The sequence below is a fragment of the Alexandromys fortis genome, unplaced genomic scaffold (genome assembly GCF_014885135.2).
Source record: "Alexandromys fortis isolate MF-2015 unplaced genomic scaffold, M_Fortis_MF-2015_v1.1 scaffold_282, whole genome shotgun sequence".
In the NCBI taxonomy this organism is placed as follows: Eukaryota; Metazoa; Chordata; class Mammalia; order Rodentia; family Cricetidae; genus Alexandromys; species Alexandromys fortis.
In genome coordinates this window covers 874,006-888,814 of record NW_026068199.1, presented here as the reverse complement: position 1 = coordinate 888,814, position 14,809 = coordinate 874,006, and the positions used below count along the sequence as shown (strand labels likewise).

General features: G+C 48.7%; 1 protein-coding gene across 1 annotated transcript in view; it reads left to right on the top strand.

Annotated features, from left to right (window-relative positions):
* Prkcg (protein kinase C gamma) overlaps positions 1–14,809 on the top strand; it is a 30,067-nt gene that overhangs the window by 10,453 nt on the left and 4,805 nt on the right. Inside the window, exons 4-14 of the mRNA XM_050129884.1 lie at positions 839–950; positions 1,110–1,241; positions 2,616–2,772; positions 4,295–4,429; positions 4,742–4,829; positions 5,124–5,153; positions 8,977–9,129; positions 9,822–10,010; positions 13,383–13,474; positions 13,570–13,632; positions 14,578–14,716. Coding sequence (XP_049985841.1) covers positions 839–950; positions 1,110–1,241; positions 2,616–2,772; positions 4,295–4,429; positions 4,742–4,829; positions 5,124–5,153; positions 8,977–9,129; positions 9,822–10,010; positions 13,383–13,474; positions 13,570–13,632; positions 14,578–14,716 — 1,290 coding nt within the window. The remainder of the gene's footprint in view (positions 1–838; positions 951–1,109; positions 1,242–2,615; positions 2,773–4,294; positions 4,430–4,741; positions 4,830–5,123; positions 5,154–8,976; positions 9,130–9,821; positions 10,011–13,382; positions 13,475–13,569; positions 13,633–14,577; positions 14,717–14,809) is intronic.

Below are 14,809 nucleotides of genomic sequence, written 5' to 3'. Positions count from 1 at the left end.
AGCTCTGTAGACCAGGCTGGCCTCGAACTCACAGAGATCCGCCTGCCTCTGCCTCCCAAGTGCTGGGATTAAAGGTGTGCGCCACCACCGCCCGGTTAGATAGGGTCTTGAAGCTGCTCTGCAGCTAAAGGATGATACCTTGAATTCTTGACCCTCTGACATGAACCACCACACCCAGTTTATGGGGTGCCGGGGAGCAGAGGATTCCATGAAGGCCAGACAGGCATTTCATAGCGCTAAATCTCCAGTCCCTCCACGTGACAGATTTCTAGTTGCATGTATTCAGTGCTGGGCTTGATACACAGCAGGATCTCGGTGAATTCGTGTAGACTGAAAGGAGAGAGGTGGAGCAGAAAGCTGACGGATAGCGAGGCCAAAGGAAGAAAACCGAAAGGATGTTTCTCTGACTGGGGACTTCTTTGTTGGTAGTTCTATCCAAGCATGGTGGTCCATGCCTACTACTATACTACTATCCCAGTTGGAGGCTGGAGGATCAGGGGCTCAAGGTCAGCCTCCACTACATCTTGTTTAGGGCTGGTCTGGACTACATGAAACCCCATCTCATGGCTGGAGAGATGGCAAAGCAGTTTAGGACACTTGCTGCTCTTGCCAAAGCATCTGAGTTCCGTTCCCATACCCGTACTGGCAAGTTCACACTTCATGTAACATCAGCTCCGGGGCATCTGACGCCCTCTTCTGGCCTCCACCTGCACTTGCTTTCACGTGCAGACGTGTAGGCAAAAATAATAAACTTTTTTTTTTTTTAAATCACCTCTCTTAAGATTTCAGGGCCCTTCCCTAACCCTATTTCCCTAAATGGCTCTTCTTTGCCCCCCAGGATCCTCGCAACAAGCACAAGTTCCGCCTGCACAGCTACAGCAGCCCCACCTTCTGCGACCACTGTGGTTCCCTCCTCTACGGGCTGGTGCACCAGGGCATGAAATGTTCCTGTGAGTGAGCCGACCAGGATGTCTGTTGCCCTAGCTTAGATCGGGGACTAGAGGGCGCTCCTTCTTCACCACAATGCAATGTCTGGGTGGAGGGGAGATTTAAGGGGGAAACGGTGAGCGCCTGTGCCTGAAATACTAACTCCAGTTTTGTCCCTCCAGGTTGCGAGATGAACGTGCACCGACGCTGTGTGCGCAGCGTCCCCTCCCTGTGCGGCGTGGACCACACCGAGCGCCGTGGACGTCTGCAACTGGAAATCCGGGCTCCCACGTCAGATGAGATCCACATCACTGGTGAGGACTTGCTTCCTCAGTAGCCACGCCCTCAACCTAGAGCTGAGGCTGGCTGAACTCACCTGGGGTCTTCTCTGTGGGGAAACCAGCAGACCACACCCCCCACAGACACTGCCCACATCTCTGACACCATCCCCACTGGGCTCCATCTATCTAGTCCCTTTCTAGCAGAAGACCTGTCTTCAGCCTTAGTCTTCCAGCTGTGATCTCATGTAGCCCAGGCTCATGTCTGTTTGAGAACTAAATATGTAGCAGATATGCAGGAGAGGCTGGTCTCTAACCTGTGGCCTACATGGCTCTACTTCACTAATGCAGATAATGCAACACCATGCCAGGCTCTTTGTGTGTGTGTGTGTGTGTGTGTGTGTGTGTGTGTGTGCGCGCGCGCGCTAGTACTGGGGATTGAACCTAGGAATCCATCGTGCTTCTCAAGCACTCTGTCATTAAGCTATATCCCCACTCTCATCCCAGATTTCCAATTAGTGGCCATTGAGAGGGCAAGATGAGAGGCAAGATCTGACTTATCACCAGAGTCTGACTCCAGACTCCTGAGTTCTAGTGGAAGAAATACACCATACACCGATTTCTGGGCACATGCTCCAGGCAAACAGGCCTTACGTTTTGGATATAGGTGGTAGAAAGATAAGTCCTAGAGAAAGGAAACTGACCTTAAATTCTGTTTTTAAAAATATTGTTTTTAGGTGTATTTATTTTCTGTGTGTGAGTGTTTTGCCAGAATGTATGCATGAGCACCATGTGCGTACCTGGTGCCCAGAGAGGCCAAAAGAGGGTGTCAGACCCCTTGGAACTGGAGCTATACTAGCCAACCACCATGAAGGTGCTGGGAACCAAACTTAGGTGTTCTGCAAAACAAGTACTCTTAATGACTGAGCCATCTCTCCAGTCTCTATTACTTTATTCTTTATTTTTTGAAGATTTATTTATTTATTATGTATACAACATTCTGCTGGCATGTACGTGCCAGAAGAAGGCATCAGATCTCATTACAGATGGCTGTGAGTCACCGTGTGGGTGCTGGGAATTGAACTCAGGACCTCTGGAAGAGCAGTCATTGCTCTTAACCTCTCAGAAATCTCTCCAGCTCTCTCTTTTAAACATTCATTTATCTATCAGGTATACGTGTACATGTATGCACTGTGAGTTACAGCGAATGTGTGCAGGTCAGAAGACAATGGGAAGAAGTCATTCTTTCCTGCCATGTCAGAGGATCAGGATTGGTGGCCGGCACCTTTACCATTTAGCCGTCTTGCTGGATGTGATCCTTCATTCCTAATCACTGGTTGTGGGAGGGCTGGGAGCTATTTCTTGGATCTCTAACTCAAGAAGTCATCTTTCCTTGCCTTCTACCTTCAGTTGGCGAGGCCCGGAACCTCATTCCCATGGACCCCAATGGTCTGTCTGATCCCTATGTGAAACTGAAGCTCATCCCAGACCCTCGGAACCTGACGAAACAGAAGACGAGGACTGTGAAAGCCACACTGAATCCTGTGTGGAATGAAACTTTCGTGTTGTGAGCTCTGGGGCTGTGATGACAGAGGAGGATCTGAGAGTCCCAGAGTGCTTGGGGGCAGGGTATTAGGGTAGAGGAAGTCTCTAATAAGAGACAGGAGAAGGTGGGAGACAGGAATGGAATGATCGAGGAGGACAGGGATTGAGGAGCTGAGAGACAGGTCTCTGGGTATTTACTCCGCCTCAGTGCCCGACATGTCAGAGTGAGAATATCAGAGGAGAGACAGAGTGAGGAGGACAGGACTCTCAAGAAGTAGGCAGAGGGGCTCAGTAGTGAAGTGTGAGTACTACTCTTGGTGAGGAACTGGGACCTCAGCACCTGCATGGCACAGCCACTTGCAATTCCAGTTCCAAGGGACCTGGTGGTCTCTTCCGGCCTGTACAGACACCAGGCACACACGTGGTCTATAGGCATGTGCCGGCAAAATGTTCATACACATTCAAAATATTTAAATTGTTAAGGAAGCAGTCAGAGAGAATGAGTGGGCAGGATGATGGATACACAAGTGCTCAGACAGGCGGTCAGAATATGTGAGAACAGAAAAAAGAGATAGAGAGAGAGGTCCAGAGAAGAGTTCAGAGGTAGGGTGGCACAGAAAGAGGACAGAGGGACAGACAGACAGAAACAACTAGGAAGGTCAAGAGGCTGGGCATAGGGCTCAGTGGTTAAGAGCATTGCCTGCTCTTCCAAAGGTCCTGAGTTCAATTCCCAGCAACCACATGGTGGCCCACAACTATCTGTAATGAGGTCTGGTGCCCTCTTCTGGCCTGCAGGCATACAAGCAGACAGAATACTGCATACATAATAAATAAATAAAAATAAATATTAAAAAAAAAACAAATTATAAAAAAATTTTCTTTTAAGAAACTAAAATACGCAGGGCAGTGATGGCGCACACCTTTAATCCCAGCACTTGGGAGACAGAGGCAGGCGGATCTCTGTGAATTTGAGGCCAACCTGGTCTGCAGGGCAAGTTCCAGGACAGGCACCAAAGCTACACAGGGAAACCCTTTCTTGGAAAACAAATAAGTAAATAAATTTTTTTTTTAAAAAAAGAGGCTGGGCATAGTTGTGCAAGCCTGTAATGTAACTCAACTTGGGAGCTGAGGCAAATTCAAAGCTAGCTGGAATGATATAGAGAGGCTTTGTTTCAAACAAATAAACAAAAAACCAAAAGAAAGAAAAGAAGTAAGGGAGAGAGGAAGGATAGAGAGAGAAGAGAAGGAAGGAAAGAAACAAAGAGGAGAGGAGGAGGGGAGTGACAAGGACAGAAAGGAAAGCCAGGACATGAGGACAGAGAGCACAGAAAGTCAGAGTAAAGAGAGAAAAGGGCCAGAGAATTGATGGTAAGGGACCAAGAATTTGAGAGGAACGGAGGGAGCTTGTGATAGCTATGTTTATAAACGGTGACAGTGGGGGAGGCTCTTTGAGGGTCAGAGTTGGGAAAACCTCCAGTGCCTGGGGTAAAAAGAAGTGGGGAGCCATGGCTTTGGCTCCTCACTCTGCTTCCCCCCTCCCACAGCAACCTAAAGCCAGGGGATGTGGAACGCCGGCTCAGTGTGGAGGTGTGGGATTGGGATAGAACATCCCGAAATGATTTCATGGGTGCAATGTCCTTTGGCGTCTCAGAGCTCCTCAAGGCCCCTGTGGATGGATGGTGAGGAGCAGGGCTGGGCTGGTGGTGGACCTGGGTGTCACCTTCTCTTTCCATATGTGGTCTCTCTTTTAGGCCACCATCTTTTCCCCCTTTATCTTCCAACATAGCTCCTCCCCTTTCTCCTCTTCCTCCTCCTCTTCCTCTTCTCTCCCCTCCTGCCTCTCCCCTCTCTCCGTATCTCACTCTTTCTCTCTCTCCATCTCTGTGTCCGTCTTTCTGTGTCACTTACCTCCCTTTGGATGTCTTTGCCTCTCCCGTGGGTGCCCTGCTTCCCCCATCCCTGCCCGGCCCTGGTCTCCGTCTGTATGTCAGGTACAAGTTACTGAACCAGGAGGAGGGCGAGTATTACAATGTACCGGTGGCCGATGCTGACAACTGCAGCCTCCTCCAGAAGTTTGAGGTACCCTGACCGACTGACTGGCTTCCCCCAGGGGAGCCCAGCCCAGCCTCCCCATCTTCAGAGCTGGCTTTGCCCTCTATCCCTGGTCGATCACTGGGACTGGGACTACAATTCCCAGAAGACTCCAGGGCTCCTTCCTCAACTTTTCTTAGGGGTCTAGGCCACAGGGTCTCATGGGAATTGTAGTTCTCCATCCCCATGACTTTGGGGTATTAGGTGCCCCTGTGGGCCTTTGCTCTAGGGCAATTACCTATCTCTCAAGGGGTTCTGACTGTGACTTTTCTTCTCCTCCAGGCCTGTAATTACCCCTTGGAATTGTATGAGGTGAGTATCACTCCTTATCTTCCTGATTCCTGTCTTCAATTTTGCACACATAAGTTGACTACCTACTTTGTGTTTGCTGAATAATATCAGTGATTACATGAGGTAGGGCCACCATCATAGGTATTTGAGTTCAATTACAGGTCCTGAAGTCTTAGTCTACACCAAAGAGTGAGCAGTCACTGAGGCTTCTCCTTGAATTGGCCCTTGAGCTTTGTGTCTCTGTCGTGAGGACACTGTCCTCTTCATTCACTCATTTGGTCATTGAACACTATTTCCTGAAGCATGGTGCCAGCAAAGAATCAGGCCATTCCCTAGGGCTCCTCTCTAATGAAGGAGGCAGCTTGAGACATCAGAACGGGGATGTGTTTGATGGTGGAAATAGCTTCAGGCACCAGGGAACCGGCATAGTCTGAGAGTCAGGACAACTTCCTAGAGAGTGCTGATGGGTGGGAGGAGGGAAGAATGCAGGGAAGGAGGCAGTGTGACTCTTCCCCTCCTTTGCTCTTTCAAACAAACAAACAAACAAACAAACAAACAAACAAACAAAAAGCACATTTCTGCGTACAAGGCAAGGGTCTAGTCCCTGGGGATCCCTATGCAGCCAACAAAACAGTCCTTCCTTCCTCCATCCAACCCACCCATGATGTAAGACATGATTCTGGCCTGGTGGTGCCTGCCAGCTATCCCAGCTACTCCGAAGGCTGAGGCAGGAAGATCCCAAGTTCATGGCTTGCCATCTACAGAATGAGTAGACAGCCTGAGGTATGGAGGGAGTCCAAAGACAGCAGGGCAAATTAGTAAGGCCCTGTCTCAAAATGGAAAGTAAAAAAAAAAAGGGGGGGGCTGAAATTATAGCTTAGCAATTGAATTCTTTTCTGGAATCCACTAATGAGGGACTGGGGTGTGACTCAATGGTAGAACCCCTGCCTAGAATCACCCTGTGAGGGGCTAGGGTGTGGTTCAGTGGTAGAGCCCCTGCCTAGAATCACCCTGTGAGGGCTAGGGTGTGGTTCAGTGGTAGAGCCCCTGCCTAGAATCCCCCAGTGAGGGGCTGGGGTGTGGCTCAGGGGTAGAGCCCCTGCCTAGAATCCCCCAGTGAGGGCTGGGGTGTGGCTCAGTGGTAGAGCCCCTGCCTTGAACCCATGAAACTCCAGATTCAGGTCTCTTACTATTAAAAACTAAAAGTGCATGACAGTATGTTAGGAAGTCATAAGCGCTAGGGAGCACAATGATCACTGAGTAGCATTGGGAATTCTGTTGGTAATACTGCAATCTTCTTCGAGAAGCACTGGGAATTCTGCTGATAATAATGTGAGCTTGCAGCAAGAAGATTGCCTGAGAAAGGGACTATTGGGCAAAGATCTAAATGAAGCTAGACAAAGAGTGCGGATCCCCAGAGAAGGCCTTGCCACAGAGGGAAGGGCATGTGTGAGCTTTTGAGGTAGGAGCCAGGTAGGATGGCTGGGAGCAACAAGGACAGTGACGTTTTGTCAAAGGATGTGGGGGAAGGAAAGGAGATGGCATCAGGGAGAATGCTGTGTCATTCCTCATGAGGATGTCTGATTTTAAGCCAAGCAAGAATGGAGGTTTCTGGGCAGAGCTGTGTTTTATCCTGAGATAATTTAAATACTAAACTGGGCGTGGTGGCACGTGCCTCTAATCCCATCATCCTGGAGACAGACAGAGACAGGTAGATTTATGTGGCTTTGAGGACTGCCTGGTCTACACAGACACTTCCAGGCCAGCCAAGGCTACACAGTGAGAGCATCTGAAGAAAAGGCGGTGGGTGGGTGGGTGGGAGGACTCATATAACCCAGGATAGCCTCAAAGTCACTATGGAGCTGAGACTGGCCTTAAATTTCTGATCTTTCTGCCTCCTTCTCCCTAGTGCTGGGGTCACAGGCATGTGTCACCATACCCAGTGTAGACTAACTGCTTAGTCCATGAGTACCAATGATTAGTATGACTGTGTGTGGTGTTTTTCACAGTTGTCTCCACAACCAGTAAGCACACATTAGTGTCACCAATGCAGACCTACTATGTGACATACCAGGGCTGCACAAAGAAACCCTGTCTCGAAAAACAAAGAAAGTCCCTGAGAGGCCTGGAGATAGAGCTTACCTGCCTAGCTTGTTCAGGCCCAGTGCTGGGTAAAAAGGGGCATGCTGGGTACTGTTCTAAGCTATTTGCAGATGTTAATCACCAACTCTTGCTAACTCATTGGAAATTACACCTATGACACTTACATTATAGATGAGGCTATGAAGCGATGCCCTTGGTGATTGGGCCCCAAATTCAGAAGGTCAGACTCCACCCCTGCATAAGAACACATCCTGTAGGAACTGCTTCTTGAAGCCAGGTTAGATGGCTTGTCTGTGTAATCCTAGCACTTGGGAAGCAGAGCAGGCGGATTGAAGACCTCAAGGCGCATGGCAAGTTTGAGGCTGGTCTGGGCTACATGAGATCTTGTCACACAAAAATGCAAATACTCCTACTTTCTGTCTCTTTCTGTCTATGTCCGTCCGTCCATCCGTCCATCCGTCCATCCGTCTCTCTATCTCATATATGTGTGCAGTTTTTCTTGAACCTGGCTCTGCTCCAGGCGCTGTGTCTTGGAGAACAAACAGACTGCCCTGTAGGATCTCCCAGGGAGTAAGGCGACAGTCGCACTGATGGGGAGATGCTAATTACTCCTATCCACGCAGGAGCTGTCCATGGTAGCCAGGGGCCTCAAGAGAGGCGTCTGACCCTGCTAAAGCCACCAGGAGACACCTGCGAAGGAGACACTTGATTCTGGTCGAAAGGAGGGACAGATTGCAGGAGATGGGACAGGACAGCCTTTAGGAAGTCTCGGTGTCACCTCCCGAGGCCTTGAGGGGAGACAGAGGACTAGGCGAATGAGGCCAGGGTTTATATCATGGAAAGAAAGGGAGGGGAAGAGAGAAGAAGGACACTCAGGACCGATTAGAGCCTGGTTTTGAAGCTGCAGGGAATAAAATCTTAATACATGGAAGCCGTTAGAGGCTTTGAAGGCAAAGGGAAGATATGACCTGATTTATTTATTTTTAAATTGGTCCTTCTGCCTGCAGAGCAGAGAACATATCAGAAAGAATGGCAGTGGATATAGAGGGACCCATGTGGCAGCTGTTGTAGTTCAGTCATGGGACCCCCAACTCTGCTCCCCCCTCGAGAGGTGGAGGCACGAAAGGATGAGAACACTCCATCATCAAAACTCAGTGTTGTCCTCAGACCAATGTCCTCAGGCTGTGTCTCCTTGGATCTTGTTTCAAGTCTAAGTTCTCAGACCCTATTTCCAGAAAACCTGGAAATGAGACTCAGGTGGTTTTTTTTTTCTTTTTCTTTTTTTCTTTTTTTCTTTCTTCTGATCCCTCAAGGAGTTCTGGTTTAGAGGCTAACAGGTGCAAATCTATAAATGTGAATTCTTTGGATCTGACTAGGTGTTAGTTAAATATTATGTCCACCAGCTATGGAGAATCCTGCCTTCCCTCGTTCCCTCCTTCTCTTCCTTTTCTCTCCTTCCCTCCCCTCTACCTTCCCTCTCTACTCTCTCTTATCTTCTGAGACAAGGTCTTGTGGCAGCCTGGACTGGTCTTTTGCTCTCCATTCTCCTTCCTCGGGTTCCCTAGTGCTGGGATGACAGGCGAGCATAGCCAGAGAACGTTCTTAACCTAACACAGAATGAGGACAATGCTGTTTTCTCTCCATTCTGTCTCTCTTGGTCCTTTTCATTTGGGGGCGCTGTATCCCTTGGGGACTTCTCTAGGTTCTGATTGTCTCTGAATCTCTCTCTTCTTTCTCACAGAGAGTGCGGATGGGCCCTTCTTCCTCCCCCATTCCTTCCCCATCCCCCAGTCCCACGGACTCCAAGCGATGTTTCTTCAGTGCCAGCCCAGGACGCCTGCATATCTCTGACTTCAGCTTCCTCATGGTTCTAGGGAAAGGCAGTTTTGGGAAGGTTAGATTCCTGGGATTCTGGAGGGAGGCGAGGAGGCCTGCAGACAGGTTGGATTTCTATTCTTTAGGGAGGAAGTTTGGGGGGGGGGATGTACTAGGCTCCTGAGTCCCTAACTGGAGTTAGGCTAAGATTAGATATCTAGGGGCTGGAGAGATGGCTCAGTGGTTAAGAGCACTGGCTGCTCTTCCATAGGACCCGGGTTCAATTCCCAGTACTCACACGGTGGTTCACAGCTCTCTCTAACTCTATTTCCAGGGGATCCAACACCCTCACAAGGACATGCAGGCAAACCACCAATGCATATTAAAAAAAAAAAGATTGGCTATCTGAATATTTCTGCTACATACTGGGCTGTTAACCAAAACTGGGCTGCCACCAAAATAGCAAAGCAGATAAAGGCCCTGGCCACCAAGCCAGACTACCTGAGTGCGATTCTCAGGATCCATGTGGCAGGATAGAGCTGACTCCCCCAAGTTGTCCCTGACTTCCACACACTCACTGATACTCATATCCCTCCCCGTAGCAAACATGCCAGCACTCTTCTGAAGGGGAGTAGATGCAACTGCAGAATATCCGGTCCTCTGGGAGAGGAGGAAGGGGCTCTCATCCTGTCTTCTGTATGAGGAGTGGTGTATGGCCCTGCGGCCTTGAGTTTCTCAAATGGATTGGTCCTTCCGGACATCTGTTTGTAGGTGATGCTGGCAGAACGCAGAGGTTCTGATGAACTCTATGCCATCAAGATCCTGAAAAAGGATGTCATAGTCCAGGATGATGACGTGGACTGCACCCTAGTGGAGAAACGCGTGCTGGCACTGGGAGGCCGAGGTCCCGGAGGCCGGCCCCACTTTCTCACGCAGCTCCATTCCACCTTTCAGACACCGGTGAGGAAGGAGGGATGGGGGTCATGGTTCAGAAGGCTGATTTCAGGGAAAGGCAAAAAGAACCTTGTGTTCTGAGGGGTGTGGCCAGTGCTGAGAGTTGGTAAGAGCGCTGGCTTCACGAGTGTGAGGGCCAACTTTGAATCCCAGTCCTCACTTAAGAAGTCAGGTATGGCTGCGCAGTGGTGGCGCACACCTTTAATCCTAGCACTTGGGAGGCAGAGGCAGGTGGATCTCTGTGAGTTCGAGGCCAGCCTGATCTACAGAGAGAATTCCAGGACAGGCTTCAAAGCTACACAGAGAAACCTTGCTTTGAAAACAAAACAACCAACCAATAACAACAACAACAAAAATGAGGATACAGCTGTGTATTCTGTGACCTTAGCATTGCAGGGGGGGGGGTGCAGAATGGGGAGGTGATCAGAGACAATAGGTTCAAAGATAGCCAGGCTTGTCACTTTGGTGAGCTTCCAGTTCAGAAAATGACCCTGTCTCAAAGCAATAAGAGAGCTAAGAGACACCATTACTGCCACATGGGACACATGGGTTCACACGCCCTCACACTCACATGCATGTAACCACACTTATATATCACATATAACTATGAATAAATTGTTAAAATGAATAAGTCTGGAGGTGATGCACATCTTAAATCCCAGCACTCAGGAGGCAGCGGCTTTCTGAGTTAGAGGCCAACCTGGTCTTCAGAGCGAGTTTCAGGACAGCCAGAGTTACAATGTGAGACAGCATCTCAATAAAATAAATTAAAAATAAAGAGATGAATGAGTGATCTGGAAGGATGGCCCAGCAGTGAAGAGAATGGGCTGCTCTTGCAGAGCTCCTAAGTTTGGTTCCCATGTGTACCAGATGCGCAGTGGCTCCTAACCACTTGTAGCTCTAGCTCCAGGGGGTGCTGATGCTTCTGGTTTCTGGGGACCCCTGTGCTCATATGCACATACCTGCTCTGATACCTAATTTAAAATCATTTTAAAAATTAATTTTATTTATTTTTAATAAAAAAATTTTTTTTGATGTTTTTGAGACAAGGTTACTCTATGTAGCACTGGCTGTTCTGGAACTCATTCTGTAGACCAGGCTGGCCTGGAATTCAGAGATCCATCTGCCTCTGCCTCCTGAGTGCTGGCATTAAAGGTGTGTGCCACCGCCTCCCATAAAAATCAATTTTAAAAATGAATGAATGTGGTCCTACAAGAGGGATCCAGTGGGGTGGGGTTGCTGGTGCCATGCAGGGCATGGTCAGAGGACGAAATCTGAGTGGGTGTGGTCTGAAGTTTTGTGGTTCCTGTGAACTCAATTTCCAATGCTTGTAGTCAGTGTTCTATGGCTTTGAGCCGAGAATAAGTTAGATGGGAATTTTTTTTCCCTTGAGACAGGGTCTCGTGTATTCCAGGTTTGTCTTGAACTTGCTGTTTATAGAGGATGAGCCTGTTGATGCCATGCTGGGGATCAACCAGGGCTTTGTGAATGCTAGGCAAGCATTCTACCAAACGAATTGTATCCCCAGCCCCCAGTGATGTCTTCCAATTGGACATGCCCAGAATGTTTGGGCTTCCAGGGTGAGCTCATTATTTCTGGATTCTGACTGAAGTATGAGTCATAAAGGGAGTTTCCCTGAGACTGAGGGATTGAACAAGAAGTTAGAATTTTCGGGGCTTGGGGAGGGTATGGCTTCACTTTCCCTGGTCTCTGACCAAGCAAAAATTAATTGCAGGCAACTGAGTGTAGTGGCCTATATTTGTCATCCTGGCCCTTGGGAGGCTGAGGCAGGAGGATTACCATGAGCTTGAACTTAACCTGGGCCTCAGAGTGGAGATCCTATAAATAATAATAGGGGCTATGGCCGGGACGTGGTGGCACATACCTTTAATACTGATACTTGGGAGGCAGAGGCAGGATCTATGTGAGTTCAAGGCCAGCCTGGTCTACAGCGTGAGTTCCAGGATAGGTTCCAAAGCTACGTAGAGAAACCGTGTCTCAAAAACAAAACAAGCAAACAAAAACAATAATAGAGATGGCTAGTGGGTAGGAAGGCCTGCTGTGCATACGTGAGGACCTAAGTTTGAGTTCGCATCACCCATGTAAAAAGCCAGCTGTGGCTTCATGAGCCCCTGTATCACCAGTACTGAGGGGGTGGGGATGGAAACAGTGTCACAGGGGGTCTTTACTGGGTGCCACCTTAATTCTGGGTTCACTAACAGACCCTGTCTCAGGGAATAAGGCAGAGAGTGATTGAGGTGTGCATCTATTTTCTCTGACCGCATACATGCACACATACACATATGTGCACACACGTCTACAGTTTCCCCCTAGAGAAATAAAAACTGAGAGCTGCAGAGAAAGCTGGCCGCCGTTGGGCCCAGACAGCCAGAGCTACACTTGTGTGTAGCTGCAGCATGAGATTCAGTGTTCCTGGATTTCAGTGCAGTCCTGTGGGTCTCTTAGAAAATCAGGTAATCAGAGTAACAGAGACAGGGCTGCGGAGATTCTGAGGTGGCAGGGTGAGAATCTCGGAGCTTGCCTCTGTGTGTGTCCAGTTCCTCTGGATTACTGGCAGAGTGAATTGGGAGATCTCCATGTCTGTCCCAGGTGGGGAGGGGGAAAGAGCTGTTCTTAGATGGCTGTGTTAGATCCCTGTATTCCCAGCACTTGGAAATCAGAGGCAGAAGGATTATGAGTTCAGGATTATCCTCAGTTACACAGTGAGTTCAAGGCCAGTTTGGGCTACAGGAGACCATCCTTGTCTTTTTATTTGTATGTTTGCGATACAGGATTTCTTTGTTTTAGCCCTAGTTATCCTGAGACTTGCTCTGTAGACCAGGCTGATTTCAAACTTAGAGATTTGTCTGACTCTGCCTCCCAAGTTCTAGGATCAAAAGCCTGCACTACCACTGACCTTGTCTTTAAACAAGCAAACAAACAAAAAATAGTTTGGAGCTAGGGAGATGACTAAGCATTTAGAGACACCACTCTTGCAGAAGACCCAGATTCAGTTCCCAGCATCCACATGGTGGAATCTCCATGTCTTTGGCATCGGTTGATTGTCCTCTTCTGACACTCAAAGATACCAGGTGCAAATGTGGAGACATATACATGTAGGCAAAACACTCAAAAAATAAAAAATAAAAAAAGGCGGTTGTGGTCCAGCCCTTTAATCCCAACTCTTGGGAGGCAGAGGCTGGCAGGTCTCTGTGACTTTGGGGCCAGCCTGGTCTACATAGAAAGTTCCAGGACAGCCAGCGCTACACAGAAAAACCCTGTCTCAAAAAACCAAAACCAAACCAAATCAAAACAATAAAACTTTTCTGTCCAGGTGTGGTGTGTCCCTGACACTAAGCCACACCTACTGTTCCTCAGGACCGCCTGTATTTTGTGATGGAGTACGTCACCGGAGGCGATTTAATGTACCACATTCAGCAGCTGGGCAAGTTTAAGGAGCCCCATGCAGCGTAAGTCACAGCAGTCTCAGCGACAGTGAAGGGAGTGGGAGGCGGGAAAGGGTGGTCTTGTCACTGACCTTCCCACTTCCCATGTGCTCCTCCAGATTCTATGCTGCGGAAATTGCAATAGGCCTCTTCTTCCTTCACAACCAGGGCATCATCTACAGGTCAGTAGCCCCGGCACTTTCCTTGGAGCGAAAATATGGATGCCATTCCAACACATAGCTCTGGATTGCTGAATGCTAGTTGCTTTGGGTTTTGCATCCATTGCTGTTCTAAATTGCACCACAAGGGGGTTGGAAAGATTGTTCAGCAGAAGACAGAAGTCAACTGCCTGTAACTCCAGCTCCAGGAGATATGACATCATCTTTTTGTTTGTTAGTTTGTTTTATTTTTCGAGACAGAGTTTCTCTGTGTAGCCATGGCTGTCCTGGAACTCACTTTGTAGACCAGGCTGGTCTTGAACTCACAGAGTTCCACCTGCCTCTGCTTCCTGGTACTGGGATTAAAGGCATGTGGTACCACCATTTGGCCATGACATCCTCTTTTGTATCCTTCCCCAGGCACCTGGACACACACACACACAATTTTTGAATCTAACAAAAGCAACCTAGGAACACTGGGCAGGAGTAATGCGTGCCTTTAATCAAGCACTTGGGAGGAAGAGGCAGGTGGATCTCTGTGAGTTCGAGACCAGCCTGGTCTACAGAGTGAGTTGCAGGACAGGCTCCAAAGCTACACAGAGAAACCTTGTCTCAAAAAAAAAAAAAATCAAAACAAAACCAAAAACAAGGAGCGGAAAAGTTTGGTTTGGCTCACAGTTTCCATCACCGAGGAAAAGTCAAGGCTGTTCACCCCCACGGGTAAAAGTAGAGAGCAATGAATTAATTCACGAAGCTGGTGTCCTTCGTGGTTCCACCCACAGTAGACTAGGTCTGCCCGTCTAAACTAATCAAGGAAGTCTTCGCAAATATGTGCACTGGCCAACCGGCTCTAGACAATTCCCTCACTGAGAGTCTCTTTCTGGAGTTAGTGCATTGTATCAAGTTGACACGGAACGCTGACCATCACACTACTCTTTTGCAATTCTCCCTTGTACTCTCACCTTCCAGGGACCTCAAGTTGGATAATGTGATGCTGGATGCCGAAGGACACATCAAGATCACAGACTTTGGAATGTGTAAAGAGAATGTCTTCCCTGGGTCCACAACCCGAACCTTCTGTGGGACCCCAGACTACATAGCACCTGAGGTAACCTTGAGCCTGCTGCTCTGTGAACATCTCTCAGTGGGTGCAGTTGTCTAGTAGTCATAGGAGACAAGGCTTGTCCTTGGTTTGTGGGCA